The sequence below is a fragment of the Zalophus californianus genome, chromosome 15 (genome assembly GCF_009762305.2).
Source record: "Zalophus californianus isolate mZalCal1 chromosome 15, mZalCal1.pri.v2, whole genome shotgun sequence".
NCBI classification, from domain to species: Eukaryota; Metazoa; Chordata; class Mammalia; order Carnivora; family Otariidae; genus Zalophus; species Zalophus californianus.
Window position 1 is genome coordinate 20,708,701 of NC_045609.1, and position 21,787 is coordinate 20,730,487.

Sequence of the window (21,787 nt, forward strand, 5' to 3'; positions counted from 1 at the left end):
TCCATATCTTGACATCCTTTACCCCCCAACTTTTTTGTCATGTCCACAATCTCTTTCATGATTTTCTTGATTAGCTATCATAAATCATGTAAAGTCATATACAACATCTGGACACAGTTTTCTGTAGCAGGAATTTATGTTTTTGAGCTTGGTGGTTTTAATGACCTCACAGCTTTTCCTATAACAATGATGATATTTTTAATTGTGTAATCTTTCCAGCCATGCATGATTTTCTATCGGTGTTCTCTTCCATAGTATTGACAATCTTTTTCACACAGTACTGGGTGTAATGAGCCTTAAAGGTCCTTATGAAACCCTCATCTAGAGGTTAAATTGGAGACATTGTGTTTGGGAGCAAGTAGACTTTGGTGTTGAATTCATGGGGTTGGGGTGGCTAGCAGCATTATTGAATATCAAGAGAACTTTAAAAAATAATCCCTTACTGGCATGGTACTTCCTGACTTCAAGGACAAAGCATCAATAGAACCAATCCAGAGAAAGAGTTTGCATTGTCCAAGCCTTCTTATTGTGCAACCAAAAGACTGGCAGCTGGTATTTATCGTTTCCATTTAAAACTTGGGAGTTAGCAGCTTAATGATAAGGGCAATCCTGATTATAACCCCAACTGCATTTGTTAACCTGTTTCTTCCTACCTTAAATCCTGATGCTCACTTCTCCCCCTTGCTAATAATGTCCTTTGTGGCATTGTTTTTTCCAGAGTAAGGCACTTTCATCTGCATTAAAGACCTGTTCAGGCATATCTTTTCTCTTTAGTGATTTTTGTAATGGCATCTGGGAACTTATCTGCTGCCACATGGTTGGCAGAAGCTGCCTCTTCTGTGATATAGACATTTTTTTAAGCTAAACCTCTTTCTAAAATTATCAAACCATCTTTTGCTGGCAGTAAATTCTCTAGCTTTAGATCCTTCACCTTCCTTCTGCTTTAAGTTGTCATATAGTTTTTTCTTGAATTATGGTGGATTCTATAGATATGCCTCTCTTATCACAATCCTGCACCCACATAAAAGCTGCATTTTCAATAGGAGATTAAAAAGAATCATAAAAAGTGCAAGGTTTTCATGCCTGCTAGTATAGCTGCAGTGACAGTCTCATGAATTTCATTTTCTTTCTTCTCCTTTTTTTTTTTGTTTTACAATGGTTCTTACACTAGATTTATTTATTTTAAAAATGGTAGGCAACCACAGCTACAGATCACAATCTACAGTACATATAAAGCAATTCAACTTTTTCTTGTAATGTCATGACATTTCTCTGCTTTTTGGGAACACTTCCAGCATCATTAACGGCACTTCATATGGGTCTCATGGTGTTATTCAAGGTTTACAGTATTGCAGTAAGCACAATGAAACATACTTGAGAACTGCAAGAGATCACTTTTTATTGCAATATTCAATTTAGTGGAGATACAAAATGCTCATGTGGAGATGATTAGCATCATACAGCATTTAAAGCATATACTTGCAACACTTGAGCTCACCGCAATAACAAAAGAAGGTGGCTATGAAATTATTAGTAGTGCAGTATGTACTACAGTTAATTTTATGGAGTTATGATTTAATACTTCATCTTTATATTTACATTTCTCTTGAGTGCAAATGGTGCTATATATAGTCTGTAAGTGTGTGTATAACTTTTGATACTTAAAATAAGTATATTTATATTTTTATGCAATATAAATACACACACACACATACACAGTGGCATCAAGATATAGAAGGCAAAATGTTTTAGAGACCTGAAGAGAAATGAGCTGAAACACAATGGTAGAAGGACACTTCAAGTAGGTGGGAGGACTGATGGGTGGGAGGATCTGAATGTTTTTCCTTTTATGGATTGTGCCTTTGGTCTAAGTCTAAGAACTCTTCACTTAGACTAGGTCCCAAAGATTTGCTATTGTTTTTTGTTCTTTTTCAAAAAGCTTTATGATTTTTATGTTTTACATTTTATTTTTTTTAATTTTATTATGTTATGTTAGTCACCATACAATACATCATTAGTTTTTTTTTTATTTTTTTTATTGTTATGTTAATCACCATATATTACATCATTAGTTTTTGGTGCAGTGTTCCATGATTCATTGTTTGTTCATAACACCCAGTGCTCCATGCAGAACGTGCCCTCCTCAATACCCATCACCAGGCTAACCCATCCCCCTACCACCTCCCCTCTAGAACCCTCAGTTTGCTTTTCAGAGTCCATCATCTCTCATGGTTCGTCTCCCCCTCTGACATACTCCTCTTTTCTTCCTCTCCTGTTATCTTCTTCTTTTTCTTTTTTCTTAAAATATGTTGCGTTATTTGTTTCAGAAGTACAGAACTGTGATTCAACAGTCTTACACAATTCACAGCGCTCACCATAGCACATACCCTCCCCAATGTCTATCACCCAGCCACCCCATCCCTCCCACCCCCAACCACTCCAGTAACACTCAGTTTCTTTCCTGAGATTAAGAATTCCTCATATCAGTGAGGTCATGTGATACATGTCTTTCTCTGATTGACTTATTTCACTCAGCATAACACCCTCCAGTTCCATCCACGTCGTTGCAAATGGCAAGATCTCATTCCTTTTGATGGCTGCATAATATTCCATTGTGTATATATACCACCTCTTCTTTATCCATTCATCTGTCGATGGGCATCTTGGCTCTTTCCACAGTTTGGCTATGGTGGACATTGCTGCTATAAACATTGGGGTACACGTACCCCTTCGGGTCCCTACATTTGTATCTTTGCGGTAAATACCCAGTAGTGCAATTGCTGGATCGAACGGTAGCTCTAATTTCAACTGTTTGAGGAACCTCCATACTGTTTTCCAGAGGGGTTGCACCAGCTTGCATTCCCACCAACAGTGTAGGAGGGTTCCCCTTTCTCCACATCCCCGCCAACATCTGTCGTTCCCTGACTTAATTTTAGCCATTCTGACGGGTGTGAGGTGGTATCTCATTGAGGTTTTGATTTGGATTTCCCTGATGCCGGGCGATGTTGAGCACTTTTTCATGTGCCTGTTGGCCATTTGGATGTCTTCTTTGGAGAAATGTCTGTTCATGTCTTCTGCCCATTTCTTGATTGGATTATTTGTTCTTTGGGTGTTGAGTTTGATAAGTTCTTTATAGATTTTGGATACTAGCCCTTTATCTAATATGTCATTTGCAAATATTTTCTCCCATTCTGTCGGTTGTCTTTTGGTTTTCTGGACTGTTTCTTTTGCTGTGCAAAAGCTTTTTATCTTGATGAAATCCCAATAGTTCATTTTTGCCCTGGCTTCCCGTGCCTTTGGCAATGTTTCTAGGAAGAAGTTGCTGCGGCTAAGGTCGAAAAGGTTGCTACCTGTGTTCTCCATTAGGATTTGGATGGACTCCTGTCTCACGTTTAGGTCTTTCAACCATTTGGAGTCTATTTTTGTGTGTGGTGTAAGGAAATGGTCCAGTTTCATTCTTCTGCATGTGGCTGTCCAATTTTCCCAACACCATTTGTTGAAGAGACTGTCTCTTTTCCATTGGACATTCTTTCCTGCTTTGTCAAAGATAAGTTGACCATAGAGTTGAGGGTCCATTTCTGGGCTCTCGATTCTGTTCCATTGATCGATGTGTCTGTTTTTGTGCCAGTACCATACTGTCTTGATGATGACAGCTTTGTAATAGAGCTGGAAGTCCGGAATTGTGATGCCGCCAGCTTTGCTTTTCTTTTTCAGTATTCCTCTGGCTATTCTGGGTCTCTTCTGGTTCCATACAAATTTTAGGATTATTTGTTCCATTTCTTTGAGAAAAGTGGATGGTATTTTGATGGGGATTGCATTGAATGTGTAGATTGCTCTAGGTAGCATTGACATCTTCACAATGTTGATTCTCCCAATCCATGAGCATGGAACGTTTTTCTATTTCTTTGTGTCTTCTTCAATTTCTTTCATGAGTATTTTATAGTTTTCTGAGTACAGATCCTTTGCCTCTTTGGTTAGATTTATTCCTAGGTATCTAATGGTTTTGGGTGCAATTGTAAATGGGATCGACTCCTTGATTTGTCTCTCTTCTGTCTTGTTGTTGGTGTATAGGAATGCCACTGATTTCTGTGCATTGATTTTATATCCTGCTACTTTACTGAATTCCTGTATGAGTTCTAGCAGTTTTGGGGTGGAGTCTTTTGGGTTTTCCACATACAGTATCATATCATCTGCAAAGAGTGTGAGTTTGACTTCCTCTTTGCCGATTTGGATGCCTTTGATTTCGTTTTGTTGTCTGATTGCTGTGGCTAGGACTTCTAATACTATGTTGAATAGCAGTGGTGAGAGTGGACATCCCTGCCGCGTTCCTGACCTTAGGGGAAAAGCTCTCAGCCTTTCCCCATTGAGAATGATATTCGCTGTAGGTTTTTCATAGATGGCTTTTATGATATTGAGGTATGTACCCTCTATCCCTATACTCTGAAGAGTTTTGATCAAGAAAGGATGCTGTACTTTGTCAAATGCTTTTTCTGCATCTATTGAGAAGATCATATGATTCTTGTTCTTTCTTTTGTTAATGTATTGTATCACGTTGATTGATTTGCGGATGTTGAACCAGCCTTGCAGCCCAGGGATAAATCCCACTTGGTCGTGGTGAATAATCCTTTTAATGTACTGTTGGATCCTATTGGCTAGTATTTTGGTGAGAATTTTTGCATCCATGTTCATCAAGGATATTGGTCTGTAATTCTCTTTTTTGATGGGGTCTTTGTCTGGTTTTGGGATCAAGGTAATGCTGGCCTCATAAAATGAGTTTGGAAGTTTCCCTTCCATTTCTATTTTTTGGAACAGTTTCAGGAGAATAGGTATTAATTCTTCTTGAAATGTCTGATACAATTCCCCTGGGAAGCCATCTGGCCCTGGGCTTTTGTTTCTTGGGAGATTTTTGATGACTGTTTCAATTTCCTTAGTGGTTATAGGTCTGTTCAGGTTTTCTATTTCTTCCTGGTTCAATTTTGGTAGTTGATACATCTCTAGGAATGCACCCATTTCTTCCAGGTTATCTAATTTGCTGGCATAGAGTTGCTCATAATATGTTCTTATAATTGTTTGTATTTCTTTGGTGTTGGTTGTGATCTCTCCTCTTTCATTCATGATTTTGTGGATTTGGGTCATTTCTCTTTTCTTTTTGATCAGTCTGGCCAGGGGTTTATCAATCTTGTTAATTCTTTCAAAGAACCAGCTCCTAGTTTCGTTGATCTGTTCTACTGTTCTTTTGGTTTCTAGTTCATTGATTTCTGCTCTGATCTTTATGATTTCTCTTCTCCTGCTGGGTTTAGGCTTTATTTGCTGTTCTTTCTCCAGCTCCTTTAGGTGTAGGGTTAGGTTGTGTATTTGAGACCTTTCTTGTTTCTTGAGAAAGGCTTGTATTGCTATATACTTTCCTCTCAGGACTGCCTTTGCTGTATCCCAAAGATTTTGAACAGTTGTGTTTTCATTTTCATTGGTTTCCATGAATTTTTTTAATTCTTCTTTAATTTCTTGGTTGACCCATTCATTCTTTAGTAGGATGCTCTTTAGCCTCCATGTATTTGAGTTCTTTCCGACTTTCCTCTTGTGGTTGAGTTCTAGTTTCAAAGCATTGTGGTCTGAACATATGCAGGGAATGATCCCAATCTTGTGGTACCGATTGAGACCTGATTTGTGACCTAGGATGTGATCAATTCTGGAGAATGTTCCATGGGCACTAGAGAAGAATGTGTATTCCGTTGCTTTGGGATGGAATGTTCTGAATATGTCTGTGAAGTCCATTTGGTCCAGTGTGTCATTTAAAGTCTTTATTTCCTTGTTGACCTTTTGCTTAGATGATCTGTCCATTTCAGTCAGAGGGGTGTTAAAGTCCCCCACTATTATTGTATTGTTGTCAATGTGTTTCTTTGCTTTTGTTATTAATTGCCTTATATAATTGGCTGCTCCCATGTTCGGGGCATAGATATTTACAATTGTTAGATCTTCTTTTTGGATAGACCCTTTAAGTAGGATATAGTGTCCTTCCTCATCTCTTATTACAGTCTTTGTTTTAAAATCTAGTTTGTCTGATATAAGGATTGCCACCCCAGCTTTCTTTTGGTGTCCATTAGCATGGTAAATGGTTTTCCACCCCCTCACTTTCAATCTGGGGGTGTCTTTGGGTCTAAAATGAGTCTCTTGCAGACAGCATATTGATGGGTCTTGTTTTTTCATCCAATCTGATAGCCTGTGTCTTTTGATTGGGGCATTTAGCCCATTTACATTCAGGGTAACTATTGAAAGGTATGAATTTAGTGCCATTGTATTGCCTGTAAGGTGACTGTTAACTGTCTGTTGTCTGTGTTCGTTTCTGCTCTTTGCTGCTTTTAGGTTCTCTCTTTGCTTAGAGGACCCCTCTCAATATTTCTTGGAGGGCTGGTTTTGTGTTTGCAAATTCCTTTAGTTTTTGTTTGTTCTGGAAGCTTTTTATCTCTCCTTCTATTTTCAATGATAGCCTAGCTGGATATAGTATTCTTGGCTGCATATTTTTCTCGTTTAGTGTTCTGAAGATATCTTGCCAGTCCTTTCTGGCCTGCCAGGTCTCTGTGGATAGGTCTGTTGCCAATCTAATGTTTCTACCATTGTAGGTTACATATCTCTTCTCCCGAGCTGCTTTCAGGATTTTCTCTTTGTCTCTGAGACTCGTAAGTTTTACTATTAGATGTCGGGGTGTTGACCTATTATTATTGATTTTGAGAGGGGTTCTCTGTGCCTCCTGGATTTTAATGCCTGTTTCCTTCCTCACATTAGGGAAGTTCTCTGCTATAATTTGCTCCAATATACCTTCTGCCCCCCTCTCTCTCTCTTCTTCTTCTGGGATCCCAATTATTCTAATGTTGTTTCGTCTTATCGTATCACTTATCTCTCGAATTCTGCCCTCGTGATCCTGTAGTTGTTTCTCTCTCTCTTTTTCTCAGCCTCTTTATTGTCCATCATTTGGTCTTCTATATCGCTGATTCTCTCTTCTGCCTCATTTATCCTAGCATTTAGTGCCCCCATTTTTGATTGCACCTCATCAATAGCCTTTTTGATTTCGATTTGGTTAGATTTTAGTTCTTTTATTTCTCCAGAAAGGGTTTCTCTAATAACTTCCACGCTTTTTTCAAGCCCAGCTAGTATCTTTAAAGTCATGATTCTGAACTCTAGGTCCGACATCGTACTAATGTCCGTATTGAGTAGGTCCCTGGCTGACGGTACTACCTCTTGTTCTTTTTGCTGAGGTGATTTCTTTCGTCTTGTCATTTTGTCCAGAGGAGAATAGATGAATGAGAGAACAAAATGCTAACAGGTTTACAACGTCCCCAGCAAATATACTGTATACAAATCAGAAAAGACCTGAAACCAGGGGAAAAGAAAGGGAAAGAAAGAAAAAAGAAAGAGAAAAAGAAAAAAAAAAGATAAAAACAAAAACAAAACAATACAAAAAAGGCAGAATATGATCAAATATGATCAGGCTAGTGCATAGATCAGTGCCACACACTAGATTTTGGGCGTATTTTGGTCTGTTAGAAAAAAGTGCCTCCTAAAATTTTAAAGGAAGAAAGACATATATGTACAAAATAAGGGTTGATACAATGAAGGGATGGAAGATGACTGTAAAGATGAAAATTATAAAAGATTTTATAAAAGGACTTGGTAAGATAAGTTGTTTGAAAAAAGAAAGAAGATTTAAGAAAAAAAAAAAAAGGAAAAAGGGAGAGAATGTGATCAGGCAGGAGACTAGTACAAAGCCATACACTAGTGATTTAGGGTATATTTTGATCTGTTAGAAGAAACTGTACCTCAAAATTTTAAAGAGAGAACAACTTATATATATATATGCCAAAAATAAGGGTAACTACTATGAAGGGATAAAATATGACTCTAAAAATGAAAAATAAAAAATGTTTTTTTTTAAAAAAAGGGATTTATAAGATGTTGGTTGAAAAAGGGAAAAATAAAAATAAAAAAAACAGTCAACAAAAATTAACTTTGATGAAATAATGAATCATGGTAAACAACAACAACAAAAAAAGCCATGAATCTATGTGCAGTATTCCCCTAGCGCTGGAGTTCTCCTATTCTCCTTGATCGATCAACTTGGTCTTGGCTTGCTGGCTGTTTGTGTTGATCTTCTGGGGGGGGGGGGCCTGTTGCTGTGGTTTCCAAATGTCTTTGCCGGAGGCGGAATTGCCCCGCCCTTGTCGGTCCGGGCTAAGGAAGCTGCTCCGGTTTGCTCTCAGGAGCTTTTGTTCCCTGCAAGCTCTCGGTACAGCTTTGGAGGACCAGGGCAGAAATGGTGGCCTCCCAATCTCCACTCGGAGGAGCTGAGAACTCGGGGCCCCGCTCCTCAGTGTGCCCCCAGAGAAAAGCGGTCACTTCCGTGTCCCCGGTCTCCGGCCGCACTCCATGCTCACCCGGCCTGTGATCGAGCGTTGCTATCTCTGGCACCCGACCCCGCGCGGAGTCTCCAAACTCAGCAGATCCCTGCAGTGCGTTCCCGCACCGCTCCTCCCCGGAAAGGAAGGGGAGTCTCCCCGGATCTGCTGCTTGTTGGGTCCCTGCTGGGGGAGCCGTGCCCCGACTGGGCCGCAGATCACAGTTTATGGCAACCCCAAGCTGAGAGCCCGCGCCTCGGCTCCGTCTCTGCAGCCGGCTTCCCCGCTCCGATACCTGGGAGCTCTGGCGCACTCAGGCACCCCCGGTCTCTCTGTGACCCCAAGGGTCCTGAGACCACACTGTCCCGGGAGGATTCCACCCCCCGCTTAGCCACTGCAGCGACGTCCCTCCGCCGAACCAACTTCTTAAAGGTCCGATTTTGTGCTCCGTGGCTCTAGCACTTGCCAGAAGCGGCCGGCGGAGGCCTCTCCCCCGCCGTCTATCCTCCCGAATACCGCCTCGGATTCACTTCTCCGCACGCCCTACCTTCCAGTAAGTGGTCGCTTCTCTGTTCAGAGAGTTGTTGCTACTCTCCTGTTCGATCTCCTGTTGAGTTCGTAGGTGTTCAGAATGGTTTGATCCCTATTCAGCTGAATTCCTGAGACCAGACGAAATCTAGGTCTCCTACTCCCCCGCCATCTTGCTCCCAGGGACATCATTAGTTTTTGATGTGGTGATCCACAATCCATTGTTTTCATATAACACCCAGTGCTCCATGCAGTACGTGCCCTCCTTAATACCCACCATGGGGCTAACCCAAACCCCCATCCCCCTCCCCTCTAAAACCCTGTTTGTTTCTCAGAGTCCATAGTCTCTCATGGTTCATCTCTCCCTCCGATTTCCCCCCCTTCATTTTTCCCTTCCTTCTCCTAATGTCCTCCATGCTATTCCTTACGTTCCACAAATAAGTGAAACCGTATGATAATTGACTTTCTCTGCTTGACTTATTTCACTTAGCATAATCTCTTCCAGTCCCATCCATGTTGATATAAAAGTTGGGTACTCATCCCTTCTGATGGCTGAGTAATATTCCATTGTATATATGGACCACATCTTCTTTATCCATTCATCTGTTGAAGGGCATCTCAGCTCTTTCCACAGTTTGGCGATTGCAGACATTGCTGCTATGAGCATTGGGGTGCATCTGACCCTTCTTTTCACTATATCTGTGTCTTTGGGGTAAATACCCAGGAGTGCAATTGCTGGGTCATAGGGTAGCTCTATTTTTAAATTTTTGAGGAACCTCCACACTGTTTTCCAAAGTGGCTGTACCAACTCGCATTCCCACCAACAGTGTAAGAGGGTTCCCCTTTCTCCACAACCTCTCCAACATTTGTTGTTTCTTTCCCTGTCCATTTTTGCCATTCTAACTGGTGTAAAGGGTATCTCAGTGTGGTTTTTGATTTGAATTTGATGGCTAATGATGAGAACATTTTTTCATGTGCCTGTTAGCCATTTGTATGTCTTCTTCAGAGAAGTGTCTTTTCATATCTTCTGCCCATTTTTTGACTTGATTATTTGTTTTTTGGGTGTTGAGTTTGAGAAGTTCTTTATAGATCTTGGATACAAGCCCTTTATCTGTAGTGTCATTTGCAAATATCTTCTCCCATTCTGTGGGTTGCCTCTTTGTTTTGTTGACTGTTTCCTTTGCTGTGCCAGAAGCGTTTTATCTTGATGAAGTCCCCAAAGTTCATTTTTGCTTTTGTTTCACTAGCCTTTGGAGATGTATCTTGAAAGAAGTTGCTGTGGCCGATGTCAAAGAGGTTACTGCCTATGTTCTCCTCTAGGATTTTGATGGATTCCTGTCTCACATTGAGTTCTTTCATCCATTTTGAGTTTATCTTTGTGTATGGTGTTAGAGAATGGTCGAGTTTCATTCTTCTGCATGTGGCTGTCCAATTTTCCCAGCACCATTTATTGAAGAAACTGTCTTTTACCCATTGCATATTTTTGCCTGCTTTGTCAAAGATTATTTGACCGTAGAGTTGAGGGTCCCTATCTCGGTTCTCTATTCTATTCCATTGGTCTATATGTCTGTTTTTGTGCCAGTACCATGCTGTCTTGGTGATCACTGCTTTGTGATATAGCTTGAAATCAGGCAACGTGATGCCTCCAGCTTTGTTTTTCTTTTTCAACATTTCCTTGGTGATTCGGGGTCTTTTCTGATTCCATACAAATTTTAGGATTGTTTGTTCCAGCACTTTGACAAATGTCATTGGAATTTTGATCGGGATGGCATTGAAGGTATAGATTGCTCTGGGTAGCTAGACATTTTAACAATGTTTATTCTTCTGATCCATGAGCATGGAATATTTTTCCTTCGTTTTGTGTCTTCAGTTTCTTTCATGAGTGTTCTGTAGTTCGTAGAGTATAGATCCTTTACCTCTTTGGTTAGGTTTATTCCGAGGTATCTTATGGTTTTTGGTGCTATTGTAAATGGAATCGTTTCTCTAATTTCTTTTTCTACAGTTGCATTGTTAGTGTATAAGAAAGCAACTGACTTCTGTGCATTGATTTTATATCCTGCCACATTACTGAATTGCTGTATGAGTTCTAGTAATTTGGGGGTGGAATCTTTTGGGTTTTCCACATAAAGTATCATGTCATCTGCGAAAAGAGAGAGTTTGAATTCTTCTTTGCCAATTTGAATACCTTTTATTTCTCTTTGTTGTCTGATTGCTGTTGCTCAGTTTTGAGCAAATTTTTGTATATGGTGTAAGGTCTAGGTCAATGTGTTTTTTTTCTTTTTTAAGATAAAATAAAGTTTCAATTTTTGCCCATCAAAACACATGGATATTTCAAATAGCAATAAATGGAATTGATAAGGGTGCCAAAAAAAGGCACTTAGAGTAGTTGGAAAAATAAATTGGCAAAAACAAATGTGATTCATCATTTGCATTTCTTGGGATTTATCCAAAGATAAATAATCATAGATCTATACAAAAATATACTTAGAATGAGTTGACTGAAGTGTTATTATAGGAAAACACTGGAAACAACCTATATGTCCAGTATCAGGATGACTGATTAGTAGAATAAAATACACCGAGATTAGAATAATGTGTAGTCATGTGAAAATGTTCACAGTCTGTTAAATGAAAAACAGGTTACAAAACATTGAGTACAATATGTTAATAGAGATTACAAGTGATTTTTATTTTCTTTGTGTTTTTTTTTCTAAAAATTCCAGCAATATTCAGTGTTACCATTAAGAGTATTTTTTATTTTAAGAATTTATTGTAAATAAGGCATAGAACAGTTTCACATTTTGTTGTGGTTACTATTTTTAGTTTTATTATTGTCTAATTAGTTTTTTCATGACTTTAAAAGCATTGCAGGATTTAAAAAGTGGTTATAATAATAAAAAAGTATTGCAGCATTTTAATGTTTTATGAAGAGGAAAGTACTTTTTCCTCAGTAGACTGTATCTCTGACTTTGTAATGAAAATTATTAAAATATGTATTAATTTAAATACATGTACACATATAATTTTAATTTTAAAAATAAATCTTCCTATATGTACTATGGTAGCAGATTTTTTTATCACTAAATTTTAGGAAAGAAAAAAGATATGAGAAAATTGCCCCATGGTTGCTATTTTTTTTTAAAGATTTTATTTATTTATTTGAGAAAGAGAGAATGAGAGAGAGAGAGCACATGAGAGGGGGGAGGGTCAGAGGGAGAAGCAGACTGCCTGCTGAGCAGGGAGCCCGATGCGGGACTCGATCCGGGGACTCCAGGATCATGACCTGAGCCGAAGGCAGTTGCTTAACCAACTGAGCCACCCAGGCGCCCCATGGTTGCTATTTTTAAGGGAAGTAACCTAACACATGCAATTTCTTTCTTAGAAAGATAGCTCGAGGCTTATTATTAAAACTAACTACCTTTATTATTTAAAAAAACCATTTTCTTACTTTATTCAAAGTGAATAATTTATGTTCTTTTAACTACTATAACTAAGATTTTAGACTGGCTTCTATTGTAGTGCTCTAGGGAGAATATTATGAAGAAAAACCACTCATTTTCACAGCAAAACTGATGGGGCAAAGGGACCATGGTACAATAAATATGCTAAAAATATAAAGGTCCTCAATAAAAAGAAACATGCTCTATTGCAATTGTTGCAAGAGTACATCTAGGTTATTAAGCAGGTGATACTTTTAATCTTTATTCAAGATAAAACTTTTTTTAGCTTAATCAAATTGGGTCATACACTTCATAAGGTAATCTTGATAATCAAGTAAGTTTTTCCTCCGCTATATCTTTCAAAAAGATAAATATAAAGAAAACATCTCAGTTTCTAAAGAGTTTAGCTAAGGACTTTGATAGCTAAGTAATTTAAATCTCTGTATAAACATATTAAAAATATAGTATCATTGTATGTGTGTATAATATATTCATACAGATAAGTACATATAGATATGTTAAATGAGACAAAAAGATTATGTTGCATAATTTCTATTCTGAAACATGGTCCTAAAATAAAGGATTAAGAATTATAATGGGTAATGTTTGTTTAGAACAGCTTTTCTAATTCTTGAGGGGGAGGGGGGAAAAATAGCAAATTTGAAGGATCTCTATTTCTTATAGATTGTATAATTTATAGAATATATTGACATATAGAAATGTATATAGATATATAGAAATTCATAATGCTGTAACAACACTGGTTTTTATATTCATAGATGTAAGTATGTGATAACGAAGGTAGACGTGAAGTGGGCTATTATTCTTTTGTATGCTTAAAATGTTTTAGTGAGTCTAGATCTTCTCAAGGTCCTTTAAATAAAGAGCTTGTGGGGTGCCTCAGTCTGTTAAAGTGTCTGCCTTAGGCTCGGGTCATGATCTCCAGGTCCTGGGATTGAGACCCCCTTCCAGCTTCCTGCTCAGCAGGGAGTCTGCTTTTCCCTCTCCCTCTGCCCCTTCCCCCCATTCATGCTCTCTCTCTCTCAAATAAATAAATGTATAATATAAATAAATAAATAAATAAATAAATAAATAAATAAATAAATAAATACAAAGATTGTGTGTACTTCTCAGCCATCTTCTTAAAAATGTAGATTTATACTGGACACTCATGGATATTTAAAAATTGCTTTCTCGGTATGTTTGAGGGGCACATTTGAACTAATTATATGAGTCTGACAATACATTTTAATAAAATTTAATCTTCAGTATTTTGCATATTGAACTCCATCTAAATCAACCATAAGTTTTTTTCTCTTAGATAATTCCTCAACTTCCATGAAACATTTCTAGTCTCCTTTTTTAGCATTCTCATTCAGTATTTTTCCTATTACCTGTGCTGAATTAACTAAAATGAAGATGTACTGTTTCTTAATGCTTTTACTATTGCCTCCGTTTAGAATGCTATGCCCTCAACTTTTTCACTACTGTCTTCACTTGTTGAAATTCTGCTTCTCCCACAGCATTGTGGTTACAGTTAACAATACTATATTGTATACTTCAAAACTGCTAAGAAACCAGATCTTAAATGTTCTCACCACAAAAAGGAAATGTTAAATTTGGGACGCGATGGAAGTATTAGTTAATTCTACAGTGGTAATCATATTGCAATATATAATTATAAATATATATATATTTATGTATCAAATCAACAGAATTGTAAACATAAGACTTATGCAATATTATATATCAATGACATCTCAATTTTTAAAAATTTACTTCTCCTAAAACAAAGAGTTTCATGTTTTCTGAAGCATGATTTGATTCCCTTAATATAGCCTTTCAGTTAAATTATGTTATCACATAACATAAGTTTATTATGACATTTCCCACATTCTTCCCAATTTTATATCCTTGAGGCAAGAGCTAGTTTTTACATCTTTGTACCTTTTCTGTTGTATACTTTTGATATATAGATAATTACAACTTAGTAAAAGTTGTAATAACAAAAATAAATATGAAGGGACACATAACTAAGTGGCAGTATGTTAAGGATCCTTGACCAGCTTTACAAATTAAGTGATTTGTCAGGGTCAATATGAGAAGACACTTGAATTCAACAACTAGCTAAAAGTATAGCAACAAATCATTGAAGTTAGAGATTTTATTTTAAAATATTCTAAGAAGATTGGTATCACATTCTGATTTTTAGTGATCTTAGAAAGTTCCTAGAGTTAATATACAAATCCCAATAGGTAGTTTTCGGGGAGTTTAATAAAATTAAAAATACAGACAAAAAATGCTTTCTGACAATAAATAGATGTAGCACAGAGGAAAAAAAATATTTTAAAAGTGAAAGAATTTGTTACAAAAGTGCCTTTGAAATGCTTGTTCTGAGAAGCAGCTTTCATATTTTGGACAGATAAAAGTATCATTAATTTGTTTTCCATTCAGTATTACTAATCAGCAGTATAGTCACAGATCTTAGAATTATTTGTCAGGTAAAGTAGAAAAATGTAGCTAGAATTATTCTTAAGATGAAGTCTTATTAAGAAATAGAAGCTGCATTTAGAAATACACTTGATTGTACAGATCTAAGATAGTACTGGCTGGTTATTGAATATTAGTGTCATGTGAATCACTATTGTTTCACTGATTTTACAGACAAAATCATTGTCTTCTGTCACTTATCTCAAAATCTTAGTTAAAAATTGATTCAGAGTGTGAAGATAAAGGAAGTTACATATAAACTGATAGGATTGGTTTAAACTAAATTTTTTACTTGTTCTGCGCAAGTAAGAAAGCTGCATAGAGGTTAATATACTGGCTTTGTTAAGAACTGGGAGTATGATAAGTAGCTTGAAAATAAAGATTTTCTTAATATAACAAGTCCTTCATAGGTTTGAGCTTTATATTCTGAATGGTAAAATAGGATTTAAACAAAACTTTCCACATTTTAATAAATATAAATTTTTTCTCAAATTTTAACTATTAGACAAAAATATGTAAAACAAAGTATTATATTCTAGACAATAATCAATTATTTGTAACTTTAAGGTTGAATAGTTTAAGTAGCAAACTTTTGTATCTTAGTGTTAATATATTGAAATTGCATTTTCATTAAATTGGGTCAAATGCAAAATAGCTTTCTTTTTCTCTCTATGATCTTAAATAACAATTTTTTCACCCAGTTATGAAATTATATGGAGAGTCATAATGCAGACGAGTTCTACAGAAACTTTTACTGTTAGTGTCCAGAAAGTTTTTCAGTAGTGTTACTTATATTTTAAAGATAACTGCAATCAGAATAATAGGTAAAAACTTTGAGCTTTTCTAAATAGAACAAAAATTACTAATGTTTGAGTATTTATTGCCTTTCCCTTTTCCAGGTCCATTAAAAGGATTCCACTTAGTTTCTTTCCTTCCCTTGACTTCTAAAAGGCTTTTATTTAGGTCACAAGCAATTTGGGGATTCTGTTAGGCCAGATGAGAAGGAAAGAAAGTGAGAGAGTAATTTTTGTGGGAGTTTTATGGAGAGGGAATCCGGAGAGACTGGGGTGTGAGGGGAAGGTATGAAGAAGGAAAGAATTTTTAAAAGTATTGTTCAAGAAATGACAATAAAGAACTTATTTTGAAATTAGTTTTCAATTGCCATCAGGTTTCTCTGGCAACATCACAGCTTGAGATGAGAAAATATGGGTCAAAGATTTAGGGACACCTGGGTGGCTCAGTCGTTAAGCCTCTGCTTTGGGCTCAGGTCGGCTCAGGTCATAATCTCAGGGTCCTGGAATTGAGCCCCACGTGGGCTTCCTGCTCTGCGGGAAGCCTGCTTCTCCCTCTCCCACTCCCCCTGCTTGTGTTCCCTCTCTTGCTGTGTCTTTCTCTGTCAAAAAATAAACTCTTAAAAAAAAAAGATTTAATAAGACTGGCAATTGTCAACAGTTTTATATCAACAATTGAGAGGGAGTGTGGGAGCAGGAGAACACAATTTATCTGGAAATGGAAGATATTGCCACAAGATAATATTCATTGTTGTTTCTAATTTTTGTTGATCAAGATTTACTCTTTTATTCTGTTAAGGAACTAGTTATGTAGCTGATTTATGATCTACCACTTTTTATCATATGAATAACAATTACATTTATTTTTTTTTCCTCTGGGGCATTCAATTTTATGTTGGCTTGGGGTAAGAGAACATAGGAAGGAGAAATAGAGTAAAAGTTGGTTCAGTATTTCTTTCCTATCTATGAAACAAACTTGGCAGGTCTATATTTTTTCTATTTTGACTAATCATCCATCTTATTCTACTCTATACTATAAGCCAAAGTTTCTCTTTTAGTTTCTCATTTTCTTTAACTGGAAATGCAGGATACAGTCTTTTAAGTAACCAGATGTCAGATCAGTTCTTCAAGATTTTAATGATAACAATCAACATGACAATTGTTTTTTTTTCTCTTTTAGTTTTATCTATTGTTTTAATACTCAAAATTAAATTGATCAAGACACAATGGGCAGAAAGATTCCTAGAATAATCCTTGACATAATAACTTGTAAGAGAATGGTCTTCAATATTATTTGTATATATAGTATAACTATCACATGCTGTTTCTATATATAAATATCTAAAACAAAAGGAAAATGGAAGAGTAATTTTTATAGACTGTCACTGATAACTCACAGATTTTTTTAAAGAAATGTTCTTTTTTTAATTTGACTGGATTCTTTCATTAGCAACACTTGTGACTTCATATAGTTTAAAACGCCTGACATTAGAGCAGAATTGGTTGTTCATGTAGGAAAAATGGTCTCTTGGGTCTACCATGTAAGGCCAATCTTTTATAGATTAGAAAGATGGATTATCAGTGTTTTTGTTTACATTCTGTGAAAGCAAAAATTGGAAAAGTAAATTGAAAATTTAGAGGTGGTAAGGATTCAGTTTTGCTTTTTTTTTTTATTGGTAAAATGACTTTGTAAATGGCATTAACTATCGTTAACACTCAAACTATTTCATGAACAAAAATGAAATCTCAGTAATTAGGTAGTTGAGTTCAGAAATACATACACAGAGGTCCTTGGGTGGCTCAGTTGGTTAAGCGTCTGACTTCAGCTCAGGTCATGATCTCAGGGTCCTGGGATCAAGCCTGCATTGGGCTCTCTGCTCAGCGGGGAGTCTTCTTCACCCTCTCTCCCTCTGTGCGCACTCTCTCTCTCTCCCTATTTCTGTCTCAAATAAATAAATAAAAATCTTATTAAAAAAGAAAAAAATATATACACAACTGATGGCCTTGCAACCTGGAAAAATACATTAGTTGGAAACTACCTGTGCATTGTTTTCTTGCAGGGAATAAATCACAAGACAGTGGCATAGCAGAGATGGAAGAACTTCCTGTACCACATAACATTAAAATAAGCAACATTACATGTGACTCATTCAAGATTTCATGGGAAATGGATTCAAAGTCAAAGGACCGTATTACACACTATTTCATTGACCTCAATAAGAAAGAGAACAAGAACTCCAATAAATTTAAACACAAGGTAAAATCTTAACACATACTTCTGTTCATTTGCATCTTAAAATCTAAGTCTGAGGACATTTTAAAAGCAGGAATAATGTTCTATTAATTACTTAAGTGATGTATTTGATATTGGGAAGAATAAAAATTACATGTCATTTCAAAACCCTATCCCTTTAAGAAATTTTGTAAGAAAATGAAATGCCAAGTATACTATTAAAATACAATTTTTCCCATAGGAGGTAAAATCATGACTGTCATATAGACATAAAAATGAACATGTGTTAAAAGATTTAACTCATTAATGAGGTAACTGATGAGGTGTTACAACCAGTTCGAGGGATAATCCAAAGAATAGACACAAGCATAGATTAGTATATTGAAATAAATGTATAACTACAGGTAAAACTGATTTGGGGTCAGGAAGGAGAAAGGGACAGAAAGGATGGATGGACAAAATTCATTTGCATGTATTTAGACAAGAATAACTGTTATCAGTTATCTACAGATTACAGTGTTATAAAATAACTCCCACAGAATCAAAAGAAAATAGCCAGAAGAATATGCTATAGGCAAGGTATAGTTTTTCATTAAGGCATACATTTTTCCCTATAACTGCTGAGAGAGGAATGTGATATAGCTTATAAACTTTAGGGTATTTGTAAAATACTTCAGGGCTGAAAACTGCTTTATGTAGTCAATTTTATTTTATGATTTGAGGATGAAAATTAGCCTTTATATGTCTTAGACCTGTTTACACCTCTTTGGTATTTATTCTTATAACAGTCTACTTATCACATATCTTTGCTGATACATATGTCTCTACATACACATCAGAGGTAGCATAGAGAGGATAATAGTTATTAAGTATTCTTTCTTATGTTTCAGTATTTTCACTGATGAAAACTGGTCTTTTTTTTATATTGATACTAAATTTAACTTGGCAAATCTTTTGGAAGAGCTGCCTTATCCTTTCTGGAAATTATGTCTTTTACCAAATGCGCAGTTATACACACTAATGATAAGTGAGGATTATATGTATAGATAAGTGTGAGAGAACAAGGTTGATAAGTCATTATTCTAACCATGTTCTAATTTTGATTATGCTTTCTAGTTATGGATATTTTCTTTGCTGACATTTGCCTTCTTGAAGTAGTTTTGAAATATTTCCTTGAAATAGCTTTGAAATACTTAATGTTATGTGATGATTAGGTCAAGATTTGACCCCCTTTTCTTCATTCCACACTTAGAAAACCATGTCTTGGAAATATAGTGAATATTCAACTAGCAAGTTTAATAACCTTATTAATCATTGTTTAGAAATACCTAAACATTTCTGTAACACATAAGCTCCATACTTGAATACAACTGAAGCAGATACTACCTCTTTTGTAAATAAAACTGATTCATTTATCTTAAAATAGTTATTTTTAAAATGTTTTCTGCCTTCACATATAAAATATTTAGTAATGGGCTACTCTGGTAAAATTAATGGATAGTATAAATTAAACAAATATATTTTAAAATACAAAATCATTGAATTTGTTTGTCATGTTTCTGGGTTTTGGGAGGTTTTGTTTTGTTTTATAATTTAATATTAGAATATTGCACTTTAAGGAACATATATAAGGAGAGTACAGAGAAGAACAATAATCAAGAAAACAGAAATCTAAATACATTTTATGTCATTAATTAGCTGTATGACCTTGGGCATGTCTTTTGATCAAGTTGGGCCTTATTTTTTTTACATCTGGAGAATAGAGATTTGACTAGAATAATTGTTAAATATCTTTAAAAAGGAAAATTCTATGATTAGCCAGGAATTTAAGTTCCTCCACATTGTTTAAAATTGATTCAGGTTCTACTGCTAAATTATTTCTTCCCTCCCTGCCTGCCCTCTACCCTTCCTTCTTTCCTGTTTTTCTTTCTTTTTGTCTTAGGATGTTCCAACGAAATTGGTGGCAAAAGCTGTTCCTTTGCCCATGACTGTCCGTGGACACTGGTTTTTGAGCCCGAGAACTGAATATACAGTAGCAGTGCAGACTGCCTCAAAACAGGTTGATGGTGATTATGTTGTGTCTGAATGGAGTGAAATTATAGAATTCTGCACAGCAGGTAAGAGAACTAGATACAAATCCAGAAAAATATTTAGTAGTTCCTTAAAAGCTAATTACAGAGAAATATTTTTTAATCATAAGGTGATATGAATTGCATTGGGTTATTTTTACATCGACAGTAGCATTGTGTACTAGAACAAGCTACGCTGTATTAGTTGGAGGGAGCTTAGATTCTCAGTAAAAGCTGAGTAATGGCATTAAATTAGTTCTTTGCTGCATAGTTTGATTTTTCAAAGTAAAAGCTTTGCAAATAAAAATTGGTTTAGTTTGAAAATATGCTCAAACATATTTTGAGCTTCGTTTTGAGAGAGAGCTTTTTTTTTCTTTAAATTTTCACAGATATTGATGGCACCTGGGTGGCTCAGTTGGTTAAGTAGCTGCCTTTGGCTCAAGTCATGATTCCAGGATTCTGGGATCAAGCCCTGTGTCTCTGGTTCCCTGTTCAGCAGGGAGCCTGCTTCTCCCTCTTCCTCTGCCTGCCACTCCCCCTGCTTGCACTCTCTCTCTGTCAAATAAATAAAATAAATAGAATCTTTAAAAAAAATGTTCACAGATATTGAAACAAAGAAGTCAGGAACATCTTTCTGTAACTTAGGGGAATGGATGCAGATCTTAATGACTGTACATAGCAGAAATGTTATTGGATTTTTCACCTGAGTGCTGAAATCTGTATCTAAACTAGTGTCGTGTGTGTGTGTGTGTGTGTGTGTGTGTGTGTGTGTGTGTGTGTGTGTGTCTTTGCTTCATTAGAAAGTACCTCATAGCCATTTGACATTGAGATACCTGATGTGGAGAGCCCCATCCCCTTTGATTTTGAACTATACTTTAATATTCCATTAGATTGGAAATGTTACCATTTATCTCGTTCATTTATCTGTTTATTCATTCATTTAAGAAACAAATATTTGGTGAGCTCTTAAATAGGTGTTGAACTCATACAAAGATATCTTTACCTGATTACATCTGTCATCCTCTCCTTGTCTCTTAGAATGGGGCTTTATTTCCTCTTTGTATAGGTGATTGTTTCCTCTAAAAAATTGTAGAGAAAGGCTGTGTTTTTCAACATAAAGGAGCTTGAAGAAAGTCTTAAAAACAATTTGCCTCAACTATTGTAAGTTGCTTAGCAAATTTTCCCAGCTGAGGCATCCTTCATATAAACCGGCCTTTTTTTTTTCTCCCCATAATGTCACACCTGCATTATTTTAGACTCAGTACATACTTAGCAACTGCTTTATCTCACTAGCTTGTGTTGTTTCTTAATCTCAAATTCAGTGCAAAACTTTTCCTATGGATATGTTAAATGGATAAAATTTTAATTCTATGTTATTTTGATTTTATCTTCAAACCTTTTTATATATGGGTAAGTTGCTAAGGATTATAACATCCTTGATTGTTAAGGATTTCAGTCTTTGAGAGCAAGGAAATAATATCTCTCTGGTACCATATTTCTTCCTAAGATACTGATTATAAGTTCCACCATTTTATACTGTCAGTTAAAGTATGAAACAGTGTTTTCATATCACAGTTATTGTTGGACTCATTAAGAAGCTAAATGTGAAAAAAATACATTTTGGACTAGATGAAATATGGTATTAATCATAGTTTAGTTATCAGTAATGAAGCAGCTAATTTTTATATTGTATTAAGAGTAACATTAATAGTGAGTAAAGAATTCTCAATGATAAAATTTTTACCTATATTTGTTGTGTTATATTGGAGTTAATATATTACCTCAGTTTTTTCCTGAAATAAAATTCTTCCTTGGAGTCTATCTCACGTTTACTTTTCTTTATTGCATT

At 36.0% G+C, this 21,787-nt stretch overlaps 1 protein-coding gene across 2 annotated transcripts in view; it reads left to right on the plus strand.

Moving 5' to 3' along the window:
• The window catches only part of PHYHIPL (phytanoyl-CoA 2-hydroxylase interacting protein like), a 91,214-nt gene that overhangs the window by 54,415 nt on the left and 15,012 nt on the right, over window positions 1-21,787 (plus strand). For both annotated transcript variants that reach the window (XM_027596222.2, XM_027596223.2), the window contains exons 2-3: window positions 17,697-17,893; window positions 19,812-19,986. In XM_027596222.2, the coding sequence (XP_027452023.1) occupies window positions 17,697-17,893; window positions 19,812-19,986 (372 nt within the window). The remainder of the gene's footprint in view (window positions 1-17,696; window positions 17,894-19,811; window positions 19,987-21,787) is intronic.